Source organism: Paralichthys olivaceus, chromosome 20, assembly GCF_024713975.1.
Source record: "Paralichthys olivaceus isolate ysfri-2021 chromosome 20, ASM2471397v2, whole genome shotgun sequence".
Lineage (NCBI taxonomy): Eukaryota > Metazoa > Chordata > Actinopteri > Pleuronectiformes > Paralichthyidae > Paralichthys > Paralichthys olivaceus.
This window is the reverse complement of record NC_091112.1, coordinates 5,451,267-5,478,093: the sequence shown is the minus strand read 5'-3', so window position 1 is coordinate 5,478,093 and position 26,827 is coordinate 5,451,267. Positions and strand designations below refer to the sequence as shown.

The window sequence follows — 26,827 nt, the reverse complement described above, 5'->3', positions numbered from 1 at the left end:
GTAAAGGGAATAAGTGTAAGCTACCGACATGTGGGGCCATAAAACACGCCTCCTGCTCCAGGGGCCTCCGACGCACCACGGCCCGTCCAGACGTGATGCTGATGAGAGAGAAAATATACGACGGGAAGAATGAGGTTTGTTTTAGCAAAACAGCTTAATATAAATATAAAGGCAGACAGACATTGTGGTGGATAGCCAAGGCAGGATTAGCTTAGCTTAGCATAAAGACTAAATATATTTTAATAAAACTGAATTCATAAATTGGTGTAGGACCACTGGACTCCTGCCGAGTTTTATTTTAAAGGTTCAGTGTGTAGGATTTAGTGACATCTAGTGGTGAAGTTGCATCTTGCAGCTGAATACCCCTCACATCACCTTCCCCTTCCAAACATTAAGGAGATACTATTAGCTTTAAACTGTCATAAAAACTCGAAAGGTGTTTCGTTTGTCCAGTCTGGTCTACGGTAAACATGGCGGCCTCTGCAGAGTGGACCGGCTCCCGTAAATATAAAGTATTTAAATTTAATGAATCATTCTAGGATAAAGAAATGAAGTTTGCTCTTAAATGATACTATTAGTTATGTGAATGCACAGGACTGACGTTGTTGGTATAATGTGATTCTTTTGAGGAGGGGGGTTCACTTTGGTCCAGTTCACCAGGGGAAGTCCCTGGAAATCCAAAAATCCAAAAAGTTTCTTATCACTACTTTTCTATCAGACTGTTTACTTTAAAACAAGTATATTTAATATTCTTTTTTCCTGATATAGTATAAGGCCACGGGTGGCCCTGCTGTTTTTCACATCCCTTGGTGTTCAGCTCATCTGTCAGCTGGATAACCCTTTGCCCTCATCAGGCTGCGTGTTATGAAAGCGTAGTGAAAGAATGGTGCATATACCACAAATGTCATGCCCTCTCCAGCGAGAATAACAATGGAAGGTGGACTTGGTTAACGGCAACAAGCAGAGGAAATACCAATCTATAAATACGTTAGAAGTGCTGTGTCTGAGTCTGAGAAAGGTCGGTGTTGACGGACGGACTGAGGCGCTTCTGGATTTAAGACGCTGCGAAGGGGTGTGGACTGTAAGCAGAGGAAAGAAAGAATGAGCGCTGCTTATTCTGGGTCAGTGGTCCGAGCCCGACACGCACACAGACACCATGTGCCCATAAACCTCACGCAGCTTAAGGTGATGTTCTGCAGAGGCCGAGGTATTTTTCTCCCCCTTACACATTCATACACACAGAATGTTTCCTAATCTCTAATCTCTCCAGTGTTATGGTACATTACACATGTTGTGACTGAGGCGACGGCCCCTCTGCTCCACTACAAAGAAACTCAGCGTAGGTGAAGTTAAAGTCAGAAGGGGCCTTAACCCTCTTAAGCACTCCCACATGTGAAGTATTTAACTCTGTATGAATGTGTGTGTGTTGAATTCTGTGAATATGCAATTAATGTTTGATTTTTAGGAATTTGGTCACATGGATGCTGGCACGTATCCTTCCAGCATCGGCTTTAGTCCGTGTGTGCGTCTACATGATCCACAGATGAAGCCTGAAGACAGAACAGAGCACAACAGTCACCAGCTGAGATTAACTGTCCCAAAATCTTTTCCTGAGAACTCTCTGATCTGGTTTCTTCAAAGAAACTTTGTGAATCAACACTTCAGGGTCCAGAGCTGGGGTGGAGTTTGATGGTAATTCGTCACAATGCTGATTCACAAATGCACGCACTGTTCTTTCAAGCAACCGTAATCAATATGTTTTTGTGATCAATGATAATATGACGCTTTTTAGCTTCTTTCAGCACATTGGTTTTGTTTCATAGTCAACCTCACACGACACAAAGTTAAAAACTAACTGGTGAATGTTGCATTTAACTATAATCAAAGAGCTGTTTGCTTTTTTTTGCTTTTCTCGTCAGAAAAGCCTCAAGACCTTGATGATGAGTCATCGGGAACATTTAGTTATTTTCATGAAACTGAATTTAAATTATTTACCATGAAGAAGGAAGTTGTTTTAACTCACATGTTCATGATTAAATCTGCCCCAAGTTTCACATGTTTGATAAGAGACCTGGCCCAAAGACATCTGCAAGCTGATAATCAGATATGGTCATAGCGCCACAGGAAGTGGGCTGTATGTAAAGATCGAAATGTTAAAAAACATGAAATGTTCATGGTCTGGTCCACATCAAATTGCATGTTTGCTCTCCTAGTAGACAGAGGAAGTAAGTAATAGACAATGTGCAATGAATCACATCTGGCACCAAGTAAGAAATAACAGCTGACTCGATTGCGCAGACTGTCCGATGGTCGTGAAACAGCACATCTACATCAGCTGGCTTCCAGCCTGCATCCCCGCCGCTTGTGCAAGGGCCCACTGACCTCTGCTTGCAGCTTTAATTTTGTTTGTTGTCAGAAAGCAAAGATTTCATGTTCCCTTCCAGTTAAAGAACACGGTACATTAACTTCGCAAAAGAACACATTTAACTTCCCTTCACTTAAAAAAAAAAAAAAAAAAAGTTAATGATACTGAGCCAAGAACTTCATTCACTCTGTTCATTTAGAGCTGGCATGGTAATAGGATTTTGAGGTCCTGACGTGCAGTGCTGCTAAATCTCATCCCACTTATCTGTCACAGCCCTCGCCATCATCAAGGGAACGGAGCCTAAAACCTCTGTTTTAAAAACTCAAATGAGGAGTTTCTATTAGAAGACTGTGTTGTGCCGTTGTCTTGTTCCATGTGTTTGGACATCTGCCCGGCCATGTTGCTATACCCACGTAGGTTTGCTTTAATAACACCGTTATCACTGTAATAAATTGAATTATTTGAGCACTGAGATGAGAAGTTATGGTCGAACCATCGCAGCAACAACAGCGCAGGCCAAGACCAACAGAGCCACGCAGAAGAGCCTCACATCCATATTTCTCTGCTCTGCTTCGGGGGCATTTTAATGCTCGCTCTTTATTGCTGCTCCTCCTGTTGGTCTCCGCCCAAAAATGAGTGTGCTTGTTCGTGTGTTTGTCTTTTTTTCTCCAGATATCATTGCAAACGCCTCACAGTGTGCAGCCCCGTCGCCATGGCACCAACCGGACAACAAGTGTACACAGCGGTGTGAGATTGAGACGTGCAGGCCGTAGCTGGCAGGGCTCCGCTGTGGCTTAATGATGCCGTATTAGGGTGCCAAGACATTCCTCACAGCTTTTCCACAAAACGGCTTTAAGAGGGATTGAAATAGACAGATAGAGAGAGAAGAATAGAGAGATGAGAGAGGGAAGCATGGAAAGAGCGATGGTGATGCGCTGTGTGCCCGGTGGACAAAGCTGGCAGCTTCTTTAACAGCAACATCTGGAGTTAAGGGCTGCATTAGATGAAAGATGGGGGCTGGACGAGTGTCTCCATAAAAGTTCAAATGCAGCACATTCAGACTCTGTGGAGCTTTGTGTGTCACTGCTGATGGGAACATGAGGTATTTAATTTTTATGCACAACAGATGACTGGAACATGATAAACACACTGGTGCTGAGTGAGGCCTAAAGTCTGTCTGATACATGACGTCTCTGTTTGAAAGGAGCTTGACATTTCGGGAAGATCAATACCTTCTGTCCACTGAATATGAATCTACGGTTAGCTTAGCATAGTGACAGGAAACAGAGGGAAACAGTTAGCCTAGCTCTGTCAGTTCACTTCAAACATGTTTCTCATTTCCACACAAAAACAACAAAGTGCAGGCGAGTGTGAGAGCTGTCTTCCACAGACTGGATATTAAAGTGGACGACATGACAGCTCCCAAGAAGTGAAGCCAAAGTCTTGATGGCCCCCTGGTGGCTAGCTACAGTACAGGTTATAAATACTACCTCCTCCACGTTAACAGTTCGGACACGAGCCAAGACAAAAAAAAGTCCATGTCAAATCAAGTTTACAAACATACTTTCCATTATTTAAGCTGCTTCTTATCACACGTGTTCACGTGTTTATTTCTCCAGTTAGTTTGATTTTCATCCATCTTTTATACATAGATTAGTATTGAGAGCACGTGTGTAGCATGTTTACTGGCAGACAGCCGACGCTTGATATTTTCTTCTCAAGTCAACCACCTCCAGGTTTGTTTCTCTCTTGAACTTCAGGGTCATCAGCAGCGTTGTTGGGTTCGCTGCTCCTGGGGCCTCTGTTTGAGCCAAATGCAGGTAAGCATGTAACCACTCACTTCCAGCCAAACTTTACATTCTTTCCTTCAGACATCAGCATCTTCTTTAAAACACACACTTTCTGTTGAGCAGCCACAGACTAGACACCAATAAAGAGTCAATTCCAAGTCATTCTTGTAACCTGAAGGCTGATTCTGCAGGTGTCTGACTATCCAACAAGTTTGAGTCATGCTGACTCTACTATAACAGAAACCAGGCAGTAGAAAATTCAACCCTTCTTATTTTATTTTCTGACTCTGCTGAATGTCATCCGTCCATCGACCACGAAACCAAAGAACATCCACTAGTTCAGCAGTGTTACTCAGAAAATGCCTGGAAAGGTGAGGCCTTATCTCAGTGAAAGCCCTGTTGAAGTGAGTTCTTCATTGAATGATATTTATCTGGGGCGGCACAGAAGTACAGTGGTTTGCACTGTCGGCTTACATCAAGGGTTCAAACCTGCGAGCCGCCCGGGGTTCTGCTGTGCTCTGCATGTGTTTTCTCCGGCTTCCAGTAGGATACTGTCCAAACAGTACCTCGACATGATACATGACAGGCTGCGGCTCTAAATTAGAAGATCACAATTCATAATCATGCTTTTCAATTCAAAATATTTGACATGCTTACTCGCTCCTTTTTCTTTTTCCCTGCACACCATGGATTGCCTCAGACCCTCTGGAGAAATCCGGGCCTTGAAAGTGAGCCGTCGTTTTGAGGCTGATTTCAGGTGATGGCGTTCTTTCCTCTGGGCAGCCCAAGTTTTCTTTCAAGTACAAAACAATGAGCCTGCAACACACAGCCTCAAAATATACTCAAATATCAAATGTACTTTTGTCCACATGGAGAATATTTTCTTGGGCCAAAGTGCTACAGCAGCTGCAGAACAGTACATTGTGTAACAAACCTCAAAAACAGTACACTTGCTTTTTGTCTGCACCAGGAAGACAAGTCCCCATAGACAGCGTAAACAGATTTAGGTCCCCACAACAGGAGTTATACATGGACCACACACACACATACACATAGACGCACACGTAGGCACACGCACACACGCACTCTGTATTTCTGTCACCCTAATCAGATTGGAAACGTCAAACCTTTTCCCCTCATGTGCCTCTAACAATGTGCAGAGGTCGTCCAACAGCGAAGGGAAAAATTCACCTCCCCATGCAGCTGCACTTGAAACAAAGACCTTAGGCAGCAACTTGAGGTATAAGTTGGACAATAATGGCAATGCATTTTAATGAGGCTGGACCGCGGAGGATGCAGTGACCTCAGAACGGGGGCCGGTGTGCATGGAAATGTGCTGCTGCGAAGGAAATGGGCTTTTATTTAGATCACATTATTCCAGAATAAATCGTCCTGAATGGAGCGGACCGTTCTGCCCACTCCCACAATTTCATCTCAGAGAGCACATCTGTGGAACTCCCCCCTCCTCCCTCGCTACTCTATAATGGCTGAGGTCTGGTCTGCTCCATTGCCTGAAAGAGACGTATAAATGTTGCAAATTCAATCTAACACATTCGGAGCTCTGAACTCCACTTCTCCCTCTCATGGATTTCTTAATCTTGCATTTTGAATAAGTCAAGAATACTGTTTTGCTCACTCAAGAAAAATTTCAAGTCTCCACAGTGAGGGACAGAAAACAGCCTGAGAGGAAGAAAAGAGTTGCTCTGTTATCTGTGTCAGTGACGGCCATGCAGCACCACAGACAGTGACAGTGTTGGTATTGTGCAGGCAGCAGCTGATTATGTTGTAAGACCCATTTTTCTCTGCAGCCCTCCTTCGCAGTGACAACCAGATGCAAACCTAAAAAGAAAAGAATTGATTTTAAACCCAGTGTGTGAGGAAATAAGTTCCAGGTACGTTCACTTCTGTTTTGATTTCTAAATGTATTCTGTCAGATTCTACATCACTGCTACAACACAAACAAGGATACCAGCATTGTGTTGCTTTTGGGTGGATGAGATTTTGGTTGGAACGCCTCCATTGCTCGGTCAGATTTTCCAGGACATTGCATCATATCTAAGCTCGGACTTCATGATGAAATTCCCAGCAACTAAACAAATAAATGATTGAAAGTCGCACCAGAGCAGAGCCGAGCGCTAACGTTTGATTTCCTGAAATATCTAAATCATCCCGGTGTCAGAGGAGGTGGTGGGAGCGCTCCGTGAGGAAATTCCTTTTAGCATGAAAGCTGGCAGCCGCTCTGTTTGGATCAGCACACTGGGACCTGGCAAAGAGATAGACATGGTTTGGCTCCAGAAGCCACAGAGAACTTCATTAGATCTGATGAGTAAATGTGTAATTGATGCCTTTTTATGCACATGGAAAAATGATTTTATCCGGTAGCATTGTTTAATTCTCGTTAGCTGCACTGTGGGCGGCTGTAGTGCAGTGGGTGTGCAGAACAAAGCCCTCAATGGCTCTTCGAGAGGAGGGATGCAATTTCCCCATCATTTACATGCTGTGTTGATGCACAGACTACATGGGAACATGCAGAGATTCAATCTCACTCTACGTCAAGTACAGTTTGTTCAATAGGCAAGAATCTGACAGCAGGTTTTCAGCGATCAAAGCCGTCCACAAGAGCTGAGCCTCAGTTTCCATGGAGTGGCTGAAAAAAAAAGGGGCATGTTCGCAGTCACCGTGAATTTACAAACCCGGCAACGGAAGAAATGACTGCTTCAGCCGAGAAAAGACTTTAGGAAGGAGGCGTTAAATTAAATCCATTTGGGCTCTTGACGTCACCGCTCTGTATTTTCAGCTGCATCTTAAAATGTTTGGCATATTTCTCACTGGGCCTAGAGATGGAACATGTTGGCTGACAGTCGAGTGATATTACACTTATCTGGAGTATTACAAGTGATTAAACACATCCCTTATCGTACGATGTGTGGTTTGGGCTTTACAACGTAAAATATGTCCAGGTGGCTTCATTTTTTTTATTTTTACCTCCGTCATGGAGGTTATGTTGCTTTTCGTCTGTGTTTTTCTGTCAGACTGGACCGATTATCATGAATCCATCTGTAGGTTATAAATAATTTGATGAAAGCTCATTATATATATGAGGGATTGAAAGTGAAGTGTAACCAGCATTTCCAAATAACACTCAAACTATGACCTTGCAATTTTTATTTTCCCATCTCTATTCAGCTCTTCTTCACCTTCTCCCTCCACACACATAGTTTTACACATGTGTTGTATAATAGGGTTCTTCTATTGTTTACCACGTGGCCCTGGTTCAGCCTCTGGCTCTTATCAGTGTTGGGTCATGGGGGTATTTCCTGCTTGCAACAAGAGCATAAGGTGGCACAGGATGAGTGCTGCTTCCTGTGGCGGTACACCCAACATGTACCCACTGGCCTGACCACGCCGCTCTGCATGTGTGTGTGTGTGTGTGTGTGTGAATGTACAGTATGATTTACGTACGTGTGTTGCCTGAGATCAGCTGCATGAAGCTGACGAGTGGTTCACAAGTCAAACAATCTTTACTTGACTCATTGATGTTTTGTTTTGTGTTTGTGCTCTTTGGACAAAATGTTGGAAAAAAGGTGACATGAGGCAAAATGATTGTGTAGCTCAGCGAGGCTCCGGTCTGCCTCGGTCATCACAGGATGAATTTTACGGACTTGTGAAAAGGAGTCAGTGATTTCTCTTGATATTTAATCAAGTGGATATCGTCAGAACCCTTAAAAATTCTGTGTAATGGACAGAAAATCAAGTCAAACAGCATCGGAGATGTCAGATCACAGGACGTTAAAACTTAAATCTATCATGATTCAGATGGAGAGAAGAGAGGAAAAGTGGTGCTATCCAATTAAAATGTCGGTTAATATTCAAGTCCTTCTGACGACAATCTAAATGTGCATTATTAATCTAACTATGTGTTATCAAGATCTATCATGCACATATTTTCACAGGAGGAAGACTTTCACTGCAGTGTGTGACTAAAAAGATAAATGGCAGAAATTGTAATTATCCGTTAGTTTTGCCGTCTGATATTCTGCTTTGGTTTTAACATCCACCAACTCCAAACGGGCCCCTCCGACATTAAAACACTGCAAACGTCTGTATTGTGGAAACCCTGTTTGCCTGGAATGTTGTTTGATCCCGATCACAGCGCAGCCGTCTTTCCCATGGGAAGTGCACGGAGGAATCTTTGGTCTCATCAGGGGGAATCTGCAGATGTTTGTAAATACGCATGTGGCTGCTGGGACCAGGGAGGACTTGCCCTTCAAACACTCTGATGTTGGATGTTTATTAGAAGTGGGTTCCTCGGGAAACCATGATCACTGGGCCCGCTCCCTCCACGTTTTTTTGGAGTGCGGCCTGTTGCATGTCATTACCGATCGGGTTTTCTTTGCACACGCCCATCCCCTGCATCTCCGAGACGCATCGCACAATGAGCCGACTATAAATCGGTACGGGCTGTTTGTGTATTACAACCTTCAGTGGACCGCCGCCTATTTCTGTCCCGAGGCTTGATGCTGGAAGACTTTGAATTCATCAAGTAGAGGGCAACAGAAACTTAATCTCAGTTACAAAAAAAAATAATCAAAAAATCAAAAGCATGCATTTTGCAGTTTCAAATGGTCTTACAGCCACATGTGCTGCTGTACAGAAACCACTCTTACAAGAAATGTTATGTTTATTGATTTACAAGGAACAATGTACGATACTTAACATGTAGTTAAGTCCAAACTGTACATTTTGATTTACATTCATATGTTTTGTAAGATCTCTGTCCACAGAAGACACCGTTTTTTGCCTCCATATAGGTTTAAATCACAAACCGTACCAAGTGCGTATATAAAGCGACCACTCACGTACACCGGGCATGTGCATGCCAGTGTAAACAGATTAATATCTGTCTTCTAGGTATGTAAGCTGTTAAATGTAACTGCGCATCAGCTTTTAGCAAAGACGATGGGTCAAGAACGCTTGTAATTGATTTTCCATGTTGCGTTCTACACTGGGAGCAAATGCTGATAGTGTTAATGATGGTTTTTTCCCGGAAGGTTGTCATGTGATAGGATCCTGATGAATCAGCGACGCTGTGACACACTTATTCTACAATGTACCCAGCAGAAAAGGAGCAACGTTAGCTTTCACCTTAAGTTTCAAAACAATATATTTCTCCTGAATTTTATTGCTGCAGAGATCACATGCAGTGCAAATGTTTCTCGTTCGGTTTGCATGAATTTCTTTGCTTTGTTCGCTCCCTCACGACAATCCTCGACCACATCGCAGGCCCATGTTGGAACATTTTATTGGGGGCAGGGAAACTAAATCGTTACTCTCTCCGCTTAAATAGATTTTTCTCTGTAATCTAGGTTTGGTGAATAGCACGACCATCATCTTTATCGTGTTCTCGCTGCCCTCACCGCAGCAGTCGGGGACCAGCAGGCCTCAGACTGGCTTCACCCTACACTGCACAGTTAACAGCCTGCTCCCCCTTGAAGCAATTAGATCCTTTGGATTCATCTGATCTGTGGTAAAAGCCTGAAAGTGGTTGACGAGAGACATTATGCACAAAGGAAAGAGTAGCTTTATAAATTATTTCCATAGGAGAAGAAAGAGCCTGTTTGTTTGCAATAGCTTTTTTTTGTTTTCGGTTTGTTTATTCTACATTTACAGTTTGAGCCATTCAACAACACTGCTTCGATTTTATGCTTCTTATACACTTTTGTGGTTTGTGAGGCTTCAGTTAATGTTTAAGTAAGTATACACAATGTACGGATACAAACTTCTCATCTGTATCTGTCACTTTGTCTGTTCACCCCTCGAGAAACAGGATGTTGTCACACAGCGATGAGAGTCACATGCTGCAGCGTTTGCTCATGCACATGTTTTGCTTCCCCCCTGCGATAAATTCACTTTCTAAAACAACGTCTGGCACTGTTTCGGACACCTATCGATGTTCTGCCAGAGAACAATGGTCCCGGTCATGTTGTGATACCAAAGGTTGTAACCTTTGGAGCTTTTAAGACAAACTTTCCCTTCCTTCCCAGTGCCTGGCTCACGCTGGGAGACAAAGTCTGTTCACAGCAGCAGCAGAAGGCAGAGAGAGCTGTTGTTGTCGGAGTGAGCCATTGCAGCTTCCTTAGGTTTACCAGTGGCACCAAGAGAATTGTGCCAAATTACTGTGTGGGGGTGTGTGATATAGTGCATGGCTGTTTACTAAGAATGCTCATGTGTGTGTTTGTGCACTGAGCCCCTCATGCAAGCCACAATGAGTCAGTTTTCCTCTGTTTTTTTTTTTTTTGTTCCGGTGGATCGAGCTGCAAAGTGCGTGCAAGGAAGTTAAAACCACAGGGTTGTGTTTAGCACTTGTATCTGCAGCGTGCATGGCCTGGATTCCTGCACGTGTATGTGTGTGTGTGTTTGAAATTATTCGTATGTGTTTGTATGCATACTATAATGAGTCATGTTCCTGTGGGGAGCTCTAGTGTTTCTCTGAGCTTTAGATGGGAATAACAACCCCCCTCCTCAAGCGTGGGTACTAAATATGAAGAGACTGAAAACAAGGAGACAAAAACCACCAGTCCCACTAAACTCACAATTTAACTCAAAATGTGTTATTTTATCTGTCCAAAAACTGAGGTTTTAAATTTGTTACAGGCTTAATTATACAGAATATATACAATTGTGACTCCATACACACATTAGCGGTCCTATATTTTTATACTAAGTTCTTACAGTTCCCCTTTGATTTCTCATTTGCCTTTCTATTTTGTTTTCCACCATGATATCATCTCTGAGCCACTTGGAGTCTTGCACTCGGAATAATCTGAAAAAATATTTCCCATTTGGAATAATCATGTGAGCGTCACCTTGAGTCCGACCAACAACTCAGAAAGTCTCAGAAAGAAACTTTTTAGCCATTACAGACATTTTTATGATTAACATGCATAAATAAATTCAGACATAAACTTATTTGCCTGTCAAACTTTTTCTTTGCTCTTCATTTCAATGCAAATATTGGACAGAGGCGTCAAGGTGCTGTTTAAACGCATTCATGTTTTTTTTTGCTGCATTCCTACTTCAAAGCACATGAACGCAGCCAAAAGTCAGAACAACAACTTCACAGTCTCTCCGGAAATGTCCTGAACATGAAATCACATGAACACCTAGAACCAATCAGGTACGAACAAACGGAAGTCCAGTCCTCCACAGGAGAGACTAAGGGTTCAGTCACACATTCGTGAAATGTTTTCAGTGTTTCACTTCCCGGAGACAAAACATTTACTTGCTGCGGTGAAGCAAATCGCAGCGTGGTTCAACTTTGGTGAACTTTTACCTGCGGTATTCGATTTGCACTCACATATGTGTGACCAGGCCCGAAAAAAACCTGATTTTCATGTGACCCCCTCAAACTCCTGATGAGGCTACTGGGGGAAACATTAAAATCCTCTCTTGTTTTATGGAACAACGTTCCTCCTTCAGCTTTACATACCTGCTTCTGCACAAGTTCATCAAACAATATAATCACTGGTTTGTAAGAAGCTGTTGGCGTAGACAACCTATAGGCTTGTTTTTTTTTTACGCAGTAACAGTTTCAGCTCAGCAAAGCTTAATATTTAAAGACGAAAGAGTTATTGATCTTCTTGTCCAACGCTCCTCCTTACAGACAGATCACATTGTCAGCTTCCAGTCACTGTTGCTGTGAGAAAGGGCACAGTAGATTTTATTATTTCTGAAGGAAATCAAATACACAAATCCTGACACAGGCATTTATTCCTGACACATGAAATAGAAAACAAGAAACAGGACGAGGATGCATCCTGAGCAAATCTGTGCTTTTCTTGTTTATTTGGCTGTTTTTTCGCCTCCTCTCACTTACTTGATTCCACCTCTCGCTCTCTGTATCCCACAGCCCATCTCCCTATAATGAATGCGCATTCATCTTAAATCCTTACAAAGCTACCACTACAGTGTTATTGTAACATTATGAGAAGTGAAGTGATCTCTCCTGGGACGAAGCACTGAAGAGGCACATTCAGCAGACAGATTGGATCCAAAGGGAGCGCGGCAGGTGAGAGAAACATTTCATATTCCTGTTGCGTAGGCACCTTAATCATGTGCAGTGTAACTGAAGAAGGCACTGATTCAAAATTGTTTTGTGCCACTATTCTCACAAGCAATTTACAAGTTGTATTACATTGCTATCTGGTGTGCAAACACCCCCGCCCCGGTTTATGGGACTCAAAAAGCCGAGTTTAAAGGTGTTTTTCTTGTGGTGTGAGCTGCATTTGTGCGTTTTATCCCGTAACAAAGACGTGATTGTAGGTGGTTTACAATGACATGAGTCGGCTGTGTGAGCAGTAATTCAGCAGCTTGTCTGATAACTCCAGGTGGCTAAAAGAGTAGACGGTGTGCAGTGTTTGCAAATCAGTCGTGTTCAAAAGGCACCTGAAGAAGCACATTTCTTATGATGATGCCAGAAATCTCAATATAATCTGAGGTGGAGATTTACAGGCTCGATATACTTCTCTGTTCTTTGTGAGAAATCTTCTTCCTCTGACTCCCGACATGAGCGGCCTCAAGATGGTGGTGTCCAACAGTGGCTATGATTATTGACAGGGTGGTGGCAGCAAGAAGGTTCCCGGTTTGAATCCCATTTCAGCCCGGGGTCTTTCTTTGAGGAGTTTTCACCACGTGGGTTTTCTCTGGATCCTCCAGCTTCACCTCACAATCCAAAGACATGCAGACTACAGGGTTCTGTTTATTGGAGACTCTAAACTGATCGTTATGAACAGTTGTTTAACCTGGGAAATTGATATCAACAATTTCCCAGTAAGAAGAAAGATTTAGCCTTAATATTTTAGCCAATTCTAAAGAAATCTTTAAAAATCACAGTATTTTATTGTGAATAAAATGAAGACACCTGCTCACAAAAAACTCTTGATAATCCGCTGCAGTTGAGGGAGACGTCCCTTGTGTAACATGCTACCGTGTCTAATTTTAAATACCAAGAACCTAGACTCAAAAATTCAAAATGCCGTGGGAGTGTAAACCTTGCACCTTTTTTTCTAACAGTTTCAAAAGTTCTAAATCCAACGTGACCGACTTAATGTCCAGAGAGAATGAATTCAAACCCTGTCAGAGCTGAACTTTCTCAGAACACTCAAGTGTCTTTGTTAAGAGCCATGAATTCACAGTTTCCAACAGCGATTCAGCATCTTTCTCACTTTGCAGGACTTTTCCGTGACTGAGCTCTGTATTCAGTGATGACTCAATATTCCTGTGTGGCACAAATCCAGCTGACACTTAGTGCGGGGGAGAGAACTTATCAAAAGTGTGCGTGCACTATGTGAATGTAATGTGTGGGAGAGCCACCTCTTATTTTCTTCTTAGACAAGTGCAGAGAGACTGACACCCCCGAGCGCCTTTGCAATGTGCTGCATGCTGCGTTTGTTTGCCATCGGTGTTATCTCAAGGCGTGCATCCAGAGATTTGTCATCAGGTTTCTCTGTTTGCTTTTCACTCGACCAAAGTAGTTTACAGGAACGTCAAGCACCTGCTCTTGAGTATAATACGACTCAGGATGTTTGCCTGGTACTTGTTTATCTGTGTTTGTGCAATGAGGGAAGAGAAAAAACTGTTCAAAGGCAGAGGGACACCAAGGAACCAGCGACAGAGGAAGAGCTAAAAGTGACACATGAAGCAACACTAAAAAAGACCAGGTTGAAATAGGCCCTGGACACACTGGAGTGTTGTGTATTCCCTGCTGAAGTGAGGCAGATAAAGTAGAGTTATAATAGAGTTTGTTTGGGTGTTGTGGTCAGCGAGCAGGATGTTGTGACCCTCTGGGAGCCCACATGTGCTGAGGTCAGCGGGGAATGGCTGTTTTGGGCTCGCAGCGCTGTCGGATCTCCACCTCGTGGCTTGGACCCCATCCTGCAGAGCTGAATGGCCGCCTGGCACACGGGCTTGAACAAACACACACATCCAACCATCCGCACCGTCCACACCCACCCAGAGGCAGAAGTAAAATAAGGTCAGTGAAATGGGCTGAATGAAATCCTTCCCTTGTAGACCAGAGACTCAGAGTTTGGACAGCGAGGCCTGTTTTCTTTGCCTATACTTGTTTATATTCTAGCGAATATGCACCATTAAATGTATGCTGAATTAGCCACTGTCAGTTCCTATGTATCCTGGATGTATACGTATCAATGGACTACTTTAATATTGAAGACAACTTAACTGCCAAAACACACACACACACGCACACCAAGTAACTTGCTAAAGCTAATTTATTGTCGTTCAGATATTGTCTCTCTATTACTCAAGACTCCAGCTACGACACTTTTTAACACAGACATGTCAAATCAAGTAGACGGCATCACGCCTTCTGAGTTTCCTGACAGTCATAAGGGTTAGTTAGGGCGTGTATGTGTGTGTGTGTGTGTGTGTGTGTGTGTGTGTGTGTGTGTGTGTGTGAGAGAGAGAGAGACAGTCGAGGGGCAGGAGGATGTCAGTTTTTACATAAATGTAGAGGATCGACGCTACTTTAGCATTGGCCCTGAAAGGTCACAAACAGTTTGAAACCTGAGAGTTAAAACCCATGTTCAACCCATAAATGAAGATTTTAGTATTAATTTGGTTATAAATGGGATTTTAAAACCGGTGTTGTTGTATTTAATCAAAGAACAATCACACACTGTAGTTTACGGCTCTAAAAGACACATGTACGCGCCGCATCTCTTTAGGAACTGGATGATTCTCAGGCCGTTGATAAAGCCGGGTGAGTCAGGCGGTGTGAGGAGTTGACATCCTGTGCGGAGACAGGGTCAGGACTGAAACCTGACATCACGGCCGGAGTATGCAGAGCAAAAACACATGTGGGCCATAGAGGGTGCGATTTATTGGTGTCACGGTGGACTTAACCTCTGTGTGTCTTCAATAAAAAGCAACACTTTGAGATATGGAGGGGCCCTCGGCTTTACTCATGTCACCCTTGATTAACTGAGAGGCCTGGACCCTCTCCAGGAAAACATGGAGCAGAGGGACCTGATGAAGGGACATGTAAAAATAAATGTTTCTTTTTTTTTTTTGTAAGAGGCAGTTTTCTTTGAGAGCAGGCAGCTTTGAATGAGATCTGAGGGGTGTGAGGACACTCTGAGGAGAATCAGGGTGTTTTGCTTTTACTCGCAGGCTATAGGTGAAGCCTCTGGTTATGTGAGAGCGTGTCATTTCAAGTCCCAGCCTCTTAATGACAGGGTTCAACTCTGCCACAGGAGTCAGACTGAGAAGAAGAGGAAGAAGAAGAAGAAGAAGAAGGGGAGGAAGAAAAAAGCGTCCAGCCCCTCTGAAGATTTCCTGTTTCATGAGACGTGCACATACTGTGAGACGTATAGAGCAACTCCTGCCTGCGTGTGTTTACTTCCACCCGGAGCCGTGTGCGCGTCTCTTTTATTATCCGGTCGTGGAGCAGCTCTTAAGTTTGGAAATCAAACCAAGTCTTCGGTGAATTAATGAGAAAGAGGGAGGTGTGTTGTCCGTTTCTCCATGGAGCTACTTCGCTTTTCCGCTTTCTGGTGTGGAACGATACTGTTCGGTAGTTTCCTGCTGGAGGAGACGGGTGAGTCCAACTTTACGCACACTTCTGGACGACTTTAGGTGAAGCGACACCGAGCAGGACTAAAGTTAATGAAGTTGTATTTCCCTCAGAGCTGCAGCAGTTTATGAATCACTTGTAACCATTCAAAAAATAATAAATGAAAAACAAGAGAAACCGCTCCGGTGCGCAGGTTATTGAGCTTCCAGTGTCACCTGTAGTCTTCCTTCACATAGAGCCGGACGATACGATTAAAGTTTGAAATGTTTATATCGGGCGATATCACGATTATTAGTAGTATCGCGAAAAACTTTTTTTATTTCTTTTAAGCTTCCAGACTGATTTTTGCTCCTGAGAGAAGTTTGTGGTTTAATCGTTTGTATGAGCAGAGAATAGCGAGCACTCGTGTTATATGTTGAATGTTTGCGATATTACCTACCAAACATTATGTCAAGACGAAAATGATCCCATCAGCCCATATGACGATAAGTATCACGATAAATGTCATATTCTATTTATGGACAGAGGATGACAAACATACAGCAAAACATTTTACAAATCCGAAGAAGAAAGTATTCTATCAAGACTAAATGTTTGTATCACTCCACATCATGATAATTAATGATATATCTTCATGGTCCTACTTCTTCACATGGGTTGTCTCCAGGGTTAGGCAATTTAAAATTTTAACAAAATAAATCAAAAACAACAGACACCGCTCTATAAGTGTCTTACCTGTCTGATACCACCTGTTATGATTGTGACTTAAGTCCATAAAGACAAGTTTGAAACTTCAACTTAAAACGTTAAAGTGATAATAATGTGACATTTATGGTGATAATCGTCGATATCTTTCATTTTCATCTTGATATCATTTTTGGTCGTATCGCTCTGCCCCAGTTTGTCTCCATCTTTGATGTGGCAGCCACATGACTTCCTCCGAGGAAGACTGGGTTTTACCTTCATCTGTCCCAGGCTCGGTCCCAACGGCACCAAGTGGCTTTGGCTGCTCCTAATCCTCTTCCCCCCCCCTCCTCTCTGCAATTATGTGTAGCCCCGGGTGACAATTACTACCATTCATCCCCTCAATAGCCCGCCCCCTGGGTTTAAAATGACGTGCTTTTCCTTCGGAGGAGTCGCTCTAATGATATAATTACTCCGGCTCAAACACCTTCACACCGCTGGACTTATCCCCTCACTGCTGATTTACTTCAAAACCCCTCCATTGGCCCACCAGGCAGAATTGAAGAGGCGTAAATAGCTCTGAAATTATTCAGGCCGGAGTTTGAGTGTAATATTTTGATGGGTTTTATTTGTTCGGGGGAGTTGCTCAGTCAAGAGGCCGGAGAGAAATATTTGTGTGAAAGATTTTGCTCTTTCACGCTGCAGGTTGTACAGTATTTCTGTTGCTCTGTCGGTCTAACCCCACCCTGCCGACTCGGGAGAAATGACACAGTAGGCTTTTTGTGCCAGGTTAAGAGCACACACACACACACCACAGCACCTTTTCCTCAGGTCAGTGTGAATTCAGGGGCAAACAGATACTGAGCAGACTTCCTTTGCTGACACTGTCGAGATTTCTGCTTTCACTTACACTCTCCCGTCTGAAGCGTCTCTCTCCATGTGACTGAATACTGTGTTGCAGCTTCAGACACACACCCACCACTTCACACATATCTCTGCGGTGTTTTTGTGCAGGAGGTATTTACGTCGGTAGAAGCAAACCCACTTTCTCTCTCGGCTTGCTCTTGAGATGCATAATTCTGATGGAAGGAACAGCTTCCTGTTCACGTGGTATCTGCGTACAGTCGGAAGTGTGGTTAAGTGGTTTAACTGTAGCAGTGCAGACACATGGTCATTCTCTTCCTCTGCTTTTATAATTTAGAGGTTTCCTGTCTATTCTTCAGTTTTTAAACATTAACCTAAAAAGAGGAGTGGAGTTCAGTGATCCAGCTCCAACCAGGTGGAAATCTCTTTTTCCCTTCTCCTTTTCTGTTTACTCAGTAGACTCGCAGCGAGAGGCTAAAGTACACATGATCATCATCATTACCGTCATCATACCACATTGTATACGCCTCAAAAATCATGTGGGATTTTTCTGTAGAGGGATTGCTCACCCTCCTTTCCCTCAGTCTGTCGTCTCTGTCTCAAACAGAGGCATGATACCTGGCTGATTTGATCATTCCAAGAACTAACAGCAAACCTAACAACACACACCAAACATTCATAGACGCTGATACATAACGTCCTCCTCCCTTGTTTTTTGATATTCATGAGTTGGCGCAGCACCTTTCTTGTTGGGGAGCCGACTTGACAAATTAGAGACTTCCCAGCGAAGCAGATGAGATGAATCCGTGTTTTCTTTGTTTGTTGTTCTTGCCTGTCTGGCAGTTGTCTCCTCAGATGATTATCAAAACCACAGGCGCTCATCACACAATTCTGTCTGTTTCACTGATATGGGTCTGCCTGCAGCAAAGTCAAGTCTGAACAAGACCAGAGTGAGGTGGATGCCACTGAACGCTGCTCTTATTGTTCCCACTTCACAGGGAGAAAATCTCTCCGAGCAGTAGAAAGACATACAGCGTCTGCTCCGATATATTGGCAAATTCAAAATGAATCTCAGACTTTACAAACACATATCCATTACTGGTCGAGCCTTTGTTTAATATTTTAATGTCAAATGTTGCTTAACTAACCAGTTAAACCTACGAGGCATCAGGTTTGAGGTTTGAGGATTCATTCCTATGGAAACCTCTGTGATCTCAGATGTGTTGGGAAATAGTTGCTGGTATTTTTTCATCAGGAATTTGCCTCCATGTGTGTTGAAATACTAACTTTTGCGTTTTTTTTACGTTTTTCAAATAAAAGGCCTTAAATAGTATTATACTTACTTGAATTTGAATTACATGGGTCGTAATTCTTTCAAGCACATCACTGCGAAAACGTCTCGACTCTGCCAGATCAAAGAAGGACAGTTATAATGTTATATATTAGTATACAAGTTTAATGATTAGTGGCTTGAGAGTGGTTATCAAACAAACTGCTGTGTGTCGAAAGCGTTTCAACCATGTGGATCATGTGCTTGTGTTTCCATCACAGATTTGGTCTTAGATCACATTTCCATTGTCTTAAAAACACTTAAATTGAACCTGTTATTTGCTGTTAGACTCCATGTTACAGTTTGGACTGAACCTTTGTTGTTTACTCTCTCAAATCCCTTCTCTTTCTTCAGAGGCCATGATAATCAAGGTGAAGAGGCTCTGCAAGTTCTGTGATGAGCAGGCAACCAACTGCACAGGCAAAGGGAGGTGTAAGGTGGAGTGCGACCGCACGGCCATCTGCCCCCAGGAGGACGACGTGTGCGTCAGTGTATGGTAAGTGTCCACTGGATATGCATTATAAGAAGTTATAGTTAGTGAAGTATTAAAGTGGGTTGTGTAAAGGTTATTATATTCACAACTTAGATCATAATGGAGAGAAAAGTGCTGAGGGAATTATCTTTCCTTATTCGAACCAGTTTCCTTTGCTTGAAGTGACCTTTTCCTTTAAACACTTCTGGGGCAGATGATAGCACAAGAGCCTCTAACCACCCATCAGCATCAGATCTGACTCCAAATGTGAGAAGCAGCAGGAAGCAGATTTGTGTCGGTATTAAAGGCTTAAGGCCACGCTGCTGGTTCTAATTATATTAGGGACGTTATGGGCATGTTAGGCGCTGAGGTGAGCAGAAAGCCAACGGCACGTGGACGGCTGCACCTCTTGAAAATGCCACTCAGAGCAACGCCGCTCTGCAGGGAGGCGGAATTTAAATATGCATGTATTGTGCAGGTTCAGGGTTTTCTCCTTGTTTCCTGTTTGTAATGATATTTCAGACTCACGCTGTTTGTAAATGTGACCTCTGTGTTGCAGTGATTTACATAATGCTGAGACTGTGGACAATTCTGGCCTTTACACTACCACTTTATCACTGTATGGCTAAAAAACTGCTTTATTTGCACAACTTCAGTCCTGCCATTGTTTCATGATCATACAGATTTCTGAAAATAAAAAAACAATTCTTTGTTAATTTTGTCCAAAACAAAGACTACAAATCAAACCAAATCAGTGGAAGTGTTTTCAATGCTTTTGTTTTCTCTTTCTCAGGCGGAAGAGAGACGACAACGTCACCTTTGACACGGTCTGTCACAACCCAGCTCAGAGGCTGTACGGCCTCGTCCTGGAAAATTACAACAACAGCAAGTGTGAGATGAAGGAAAGAAAGGGAATGGGTGCCGAGTTCTTCATCTGCTCCTGCTCGGAGGATGAGTGCAATGAGCACATCATTTTTAACTCATGTAAGTTGAAGCAGCAGCTGTGTTTTTTCTTCTTTTGATTTTGTTTCTGTTTTTTTCGGGGGGGGCACAGCTCTGACATATAAAGCTGGAGTGAACATAATAGAAAATAATTCCCTGCAGTTTCAAAGCAACATTAGTCCAATCTTCACCATCTCTTCCCCTCTGACCTGGGACCTGCTCATTAGCTGCTCGTGCTCCAGTGTTTTCACAAACTAGGTGAATCATTGTGTCTCTGCTGTTTGGTGCAGAGCGAGTCTCCCACTGTGGGTTTATCAGAGCTTGTTTGCTGAAACAGCTGGAAACAAGGCTGATGAGAGCAGAGATACTGAACCAAAGCAGTGAAACTGCAGGACGTAAAACCAGAGCAATTAGATAGAAGATGCCAAAACACTCCCCAGAGCTGAGGGGAGCTGCAGTCTGCTGATCATGAGGGGCTGTTTGTGAGATAACAAATGTCGAGGTCAGTCTCCCCCAGGGCTGGACTGGCAATCTGGCTTACTGGGCATTTTCCCGGTGGGCCGACTTCCCTCGAGGGTCGAGGGTCGAGGGCCGACGGCCGCCCCCGTTTTTTTTGGGGTTTTTTTCCAAAAAAAAAAAAAACTGACCGGCGGCCCACGATGTCATTTTGACGGCCCTCGGCCCATGCATGTGGGGGGGGGGGACACTAAATTTGTGTCTCAGATGTCACTTCAGCACTATTCGGTGGGTAACCTAACCAATACGCCGCCATACGCACTGAAACGGTGCCTGCTGAAGTCAAGTGCACAAGTGCGCCATCTAATAATAAATAATAATAATACCTTTATTTTATAATGTGCTTTTCAAGGACCCAAAGTCCGTAGAATCTGCTTGTCTTGACTACTTCCATCAAGAAATAACATGAAGATCTGTGCGTTAAAAATCTGATGTTGTATGTGCCTAACATCAGAGTGGGTATGTGCCCCCCCCCTCTCTGTCCAAGGAGCTGATTGGACTGAAGAGAGCAGATAAGGCCAGTTCATCGGCAGCTGCCAGGGGCTCTCTTCTCTCAACGTCCAAGTTTTCTGCCAGCTATCACGACAAATTTATAGATTCATTTTAAATAAACAATTGAGTGTGAAGTCACTGCACATTTCCTGGTGTTTTTTTGGTACCTGAAAGAGAGTTTTTTTAGTTAAATTGTGCACCTTTTCCACTAGGCCAGAACGTTTGTACATTTAGAAGACATAAGTTACGTCAATTTAATGGCAGATGTGCTCCGCTAATTATGTGGGCCGGTCTGAGCCAAAAAATGCCCGGGCAGTTTTGTTCTCCCAGTCCAGCCCTGGTCTCCCCGCACATTTTCCGGAACCTACAGCCCCCGAGTACGATGTCCAATGAAAGTCCGAGGGATCCCATGGGAGAATACAGCAGGAAATCAGGCGAATTGGATCATCGATGACATTTGTAACACGCGACAGACAAACAAAAACACAGCCATTTATAGTCATGTAGGGCCTCCTGTGTTCTTCAGAATAGCAGAGATTGTAGTCATGTTTATAATGAGTACTTTTCTGAATGGAGTGGACGAGTGGTACAGACACTCAGCTTTAACATGTACGAGGTGGCACTTCTCACATCTGCACAACACAACATGGTAACGTCATAGTCACGGTCAACCTAATATTATAATGCCAGTTCCTTTCAGCGTGTCATGTAAGGCGTCATGCATGAAGGCGAACACGTTCGCACTTTAATTCTCTCCAGCTACATGATCACAAACAGGTTTTTTGGAGACGTTGACCCTCAGACTCCGGTTACAACACGGGTCCTGGAATCAAATGTATTTTGACTACAACATCCAGGCAATAATAACACAGAGGTACATTTCCGAGACCTGGCTCTGAGCAGGGAGCCAAATTGAAAGCATCTGCACAGTGAAAACCACGTCATGGAAACCCATTCGCTCACTGTCGAGAATGTCTGTGCACTTTCTGTAACTTCTCTGTGTTTAACATGAGTCTGTGCTGTAATGAAAGAGCTGCAGCAGAAATCGAAAGCACATATACTAGTAGATGTTTTACTAGTTAGTGAACAACGTGTTTTTCTCATTTACTGGTGTTTTCTAAACTGTTTAACACGCTGCAAAAATAACAAAGCTAATTCATAGTTTAGAGGAAAAGCCAAGATTTTCAAATACTCGCTAAAATATATTTAGAGTTGCTATGGTAACTCTAACTTTTGTCAATCTTCTCATCCAAGTCTTGGCAAGAAAGCAAATAAACTTTTGTTTTTCTCCAACTCTTCAAAAAAAATGTCAGTTTACAAACTTCAGTTTAAGGAAAAGCTTAATTTGATGGTTTTTAATTTAACCAGCTGGACGTCAGATTCCTTTTTCCCCTCAAACGTGAAGTTATATAACGTGACGCTCCGGCCAAAGCCGTCTGGGAGAGTTGTCTGGCAGAGGCACGGTGACAGGTTTGTTGTGAGAAAGAGCTTCTCACTCTACGAAAATCAAAACAAACTGGTTGGGGCCATGTTGAGGATTTCAGACATGTGGTTTCCTGTTCAGGAAAAAAAAACCTCAGAGAGAAGCAGAGGGCTTGACTGGGCACTCGTCTAGATTCTGTTCTCCTCCTTTATTTTGACCCGACTGTGCTCCTTTCATCTACGATTCATCTAAAATCTGTTTTATTCATTTTTTTTATTCACCTGTCTGCAATTCTGTTTAGAAACTATTTTCTTCTACACCTGAACCTGGAAATTGGAAATGTTTAGCAAATCCATGTGGCACTGGGAGCATCTGGACAACACAGTGTATAGATAATTACATTTAGATCTCGTCACATTGTGAACCAGTGGGTGTGCTCTAATTTCGTATGTGTTGTCTGGTTATATACAGTTTATAGGTCTTCTTTTATGAAACTTTCACTATTGTCCTATAAGACTGGAGCAGCTACCAGACGCACCGCCTCCTAAATTATAAGAATCAGACGTAAACTATAAAGAGACACAATATGTGGTTGACTGGGTCAGGGTTTGGAGCTGTTTGCATTTGTGGCAGAGACGCTAACTTTAGCTTTCTGATGCTTATAGACATTCCACATGGGAGGGTCAGGCTCCCCTGCTGCTCTTAGAATACTGCTTTAGTCTTGACCAGATACAATCTACCGAGAAACAAGTTAGACTTTAATTTGTTTTCTTGTGGGAAACAAATTGTCCGTTAATCAACATTCCGAAGAATGGACAAGTGGAAAAGCACAAGGTTTTGAAAGAACCTTGTTCACGCAGAGAAAAGAAGGAAACCCAAGAGAATTATTCAAATCCCTTTATAATCGTTGCTCTGGAAGTTTTGATCATATCACATGATCACAGTTCATTTTGTAGATGCTCCAATCTACGTTTTCCTGGCCACTTCTGATTGTGTCATTTATTTATGATTTAGGAGAACATCTTGTTCCATAACAGCAAAATGCTGCACTTTGTTCACCAGCTACTGACCAGGTCGGACACTGTGTGGGTACAGAGAGATGTGACTGAAAATGGCAGCTAGCAACCATTTGAAAGTTACAGCTTTCAAGAAAAAGACAAAAATGAGCTAAACAATGCTAAAATCCTGTGCAGAGCTGAAGAGATCATCCTCTGGGGACATTGTTCTTTGTGTTTTTGTTAATATTCACGATTGTAGCTTCAATCTCAAGTATCCGGGCACCTCATAATCTCAGTCTTTTCACTTATGTTCCCTCAGACGTGGCTTCTCAGGTGGTAGCGGTCATCTTGGTGAGCCTGGTGCCTCTGATGGTCATGGCTGTTGTCGTCATCACTTCCTTCTACTGCTACCGGGTCTACCGCCAGCGGCAAGCCAGTTCCAGACGCAAGAAGGGCCCCCCTCTGGACTTCAGTGACGCTCACGCCATCATGATAGACGACGGTTCAGACAGCAGCTCCACGCTCGCCAATAATCTCAACCACAACACGGAGCTGCTGCCCATCGAGCTGGACGTTCAGGTTGGAAAAGGACGTTTTGCAGAGGTTTACAAAGCGAAACTGAAGCAGGGCTCGTCGGGCGGCGAGGAGCAGGGGTTCGAGACGGTGGCGATTAAGATATTCCGTTATGAGGAGTATGCCTCCTGGAAAAACGAGAAGGACATCTTCTCGGACGCAGACTTGAGACACGAGAATGTGCTTCACTTCCTGACAGCAGAGGAGCGGAAGGTGCAGAGACAGTACTGGCTCATCACGGCCTATCACCCTAGGGGGAATCTGCAGGAGTACCTGTCTCATCATATTATAAGCTGGTGCGACCTGTGGCTGCTCGGAAGTTCGCTCTCTAGCGGAGTGGCTCACCTCCACAGTGACCATACGTCCTGCGGTCGCTACAAGGTGGCTATCGCGCACAGGGACATTAAGAGCTCCAACATACTGGTGAAAAGCGATCTGACCTGCTGCCTGTGCGACTTTGGCCTCGCACAGCGCCTGGACAACAATCTGTCAGTGGATGAGCTGGCCAACAGTGGGCAGGTAAGTCTTTCACACTTGGCTTTTGATCCCTTTAGAGATAAGACATAAATCATCTCCTGTTATAATTTGCACCGGCACCCCTGACACAGGCCGTTCCAAGCCCTGTCATATATATATTTCTGTGAAGGTATTTATTCGACCCTGAAACGAGCCACACCATCAATCAAACTTTTCATTTCTGATCATCATCGCTCAGGGAAACCAGCTCTAAAGATTTGCCATTCTCTGTAACTTATCCCCAGATGGATCGTGTTGATAGACATTATGCTGTAATTCTTCCTAGGTTGTCATTTTATTATAGTCACTAGGCAAACAGGCTTGATTGATTCTTAATGGACTCATTACGCTGAATAGACCAGAGTCATATTAGACTCCATTATGAAAATGACTCCTTATAAAAAAAATGGCCTCACACCTAATGCATTGCACTGCCCTTGGAGGAAGCACCATTGAACACATTTTCCAAAGCGGTAATTTTGTGAAGACAATCAACATGTTGTTAAGCTCCGAGCTCCCTTTGTTTTGTAAGTTATTTAATAAATCAAACATGTTTTGATTCTCATAAATACGATGTCACATCTTACTAAAGCACAAAATAACCACCTGTCATACCACCTTAGGTTAATGTTGGTTTATAATTTCATACTGCAGAGATGTCCTGCCCTGTTTAAAGCAACACTGTGTAACTTTCACTGAGCAACAGCGCCCTCTGCAGCTAGACAGGGTGGTTAATTCTGTTGGGCTTCGTGTTTGAGTGATTAAGTGGTTTTCTTGTCGAGAAAAAACACAGTGTATGACTCTGTTCACAGCTGCTCTGCGTGTGAAGTCCAGCTCACTGGACTAAAACATAACTCAATGGTGGATATTACCCATAATTCCTTGGTTCCTGTAACAAATCCACCAAACTCTGTTTGAAATTCTTCATATTTTAAACGTTCCTGCCTGAATATTGGATACAAATGCTCATTTTTAAAGTCTTTTTAACTGATATGCAGTTCGGCATTACTCTTTTCACTTGTCATTTTGTTTGTTTGTGAGCGAGTTTACTCAGTGGAAGGAACCATTGCAAGATTTAACAATGTTCTTAGACTTCAAAGAGATATGTTTTATGGATCTTGATGGAAAATATCAGGTATGTTTACTGTGTGTAATTGTGGTTATCATCAGCGGACCCTTTCTTTTTTTTTTTTCCCTTCAGGTGGGTACGGCCAGGTACATGGCCCCAGAGGTGTTGGAGTCGAGAATCAACCTAGAAAACATTGAGTCTTTTAAACAGGCCGACGTCTACTCCATGGCTCTCGTACTGTGGGAGATCATTTCCAGGTGTAGTGCAATCGGAGGTAAGATAAAGTGCACGACTCTTAATAATCTTCTATGATGCCTCCATGAGAGAAATTAACACTTCTTCTAATGACGTCATCTGATCAGTATTTGAAATCGAAGGCTGATGCGTCGGCTTTAGATGGAAGCTGCTAACAGCAAACATTTTGTGGAGTAAACTGTTAAGCTGTTTATTTTTTTATGCCAGATAGTTTCATCCAGAAGAGCCGTCAGATCCGGGGACTTCAAAACCTCCTCTGAATCCTCATCAAAATATTTTGCTCTTCCAGGTTGAGCATCTTAAAGTAAACTGATAAATTAGGCTTTGAATGAATAATTAATTGATATTAAAATGAATGAAGGATTTTGTAAGTAAAGAAAAACCCAAATTTAGGTTTACAGTTTGCAGACCTTTCTAACTGTGTTGAAGTTGGCTGCATTGAAGAAAGAACACTTAAGATGTAGACAACAATCTGGGCCTGTATCCAGGCCAAAGGCAGTTTAACTGAACCACACAGGAAATATAAGAATAGGTATTTATATTATCCATCTGGCTTGTCGCTCTTTAGAGATTCTGAGTCAACAGAGAACAGCAGGGCTGACGGCAGTGTCTCTCAAATACTATAGTGGATATTTGCTTTCATTGAGGATTTGAACGCCTCCTGATGGGTTGAGGGAGATGCACTTAAGATGCTTTCAGATGTGCACTGAACTACGGACATTGTCCTGAAATTATCCAGAGAGGCTGTATGTGAGAACAAATGCCCGCGTCTTATTTAAAGAGATGTCATACACTTAGAAGACGGCGACGAAGACGTCAACTTGGAAAGACAAACTCTGGAGTTTATGTCTTTCACATATGAAGAACGCAGCGGGAGAGTAAGATGAGAAGATCGCTGCCACTCTCATATCTTCAAATCAAACTTCAGCCAGACAAATAGAGACA

General features: G+C 43.1%; 1 protein-coding gene across 3 annotated transcripts in view; it reads left to right on the top strand.

Moving 5' to 3' along the window:
• Positions 1 to 5,906: 5,906 nt before the first annotated feature.
• Positions 5,907 to 26,827, top strand: part of LOC109639132 (TGF-beta receptor type-2-like) — a 28,618-nt gene continuing 7,697 nt past the window's right edge. The window contains exons 1-6 of one of the 3 annotated variants that reach the window (XM_069516823.1): positions 5,908 to 6,047; positions 12,065 to 12,223; positions 18,981 to 19,122; positions 19,892 to 20,082; positions 23,789 to 24,561; positions 25,760 to 25,901. In XM_069516823.1, the coding sequence (XP_069372924.1) occupies positions 18,986 to 19,122; positions 19,892 to 20,082; positions 23,789 to 24,561; positions 25,760 to 25,901 (1,243 nt within the window). In that variant the 5' untranslated portion in view covers positions 5,908 to 6,047; positions 12,065 to 12,223; positions 18,981 to 18,985. Of the gene's footprint in view, positions 6,048 to 12,064; positions 12,224 to 15,311; positions 15,773 to 18,980; positions 19,123 to 19,891; positions 20,083 to 23,788; positions 24,562 to 25,759; positions 25,902 to 26,827 lie in introns of those variants that run through there. The other 2 variants (XM_069516824.1, XM_069516822.1) reach the window with 2 other exon arrangements.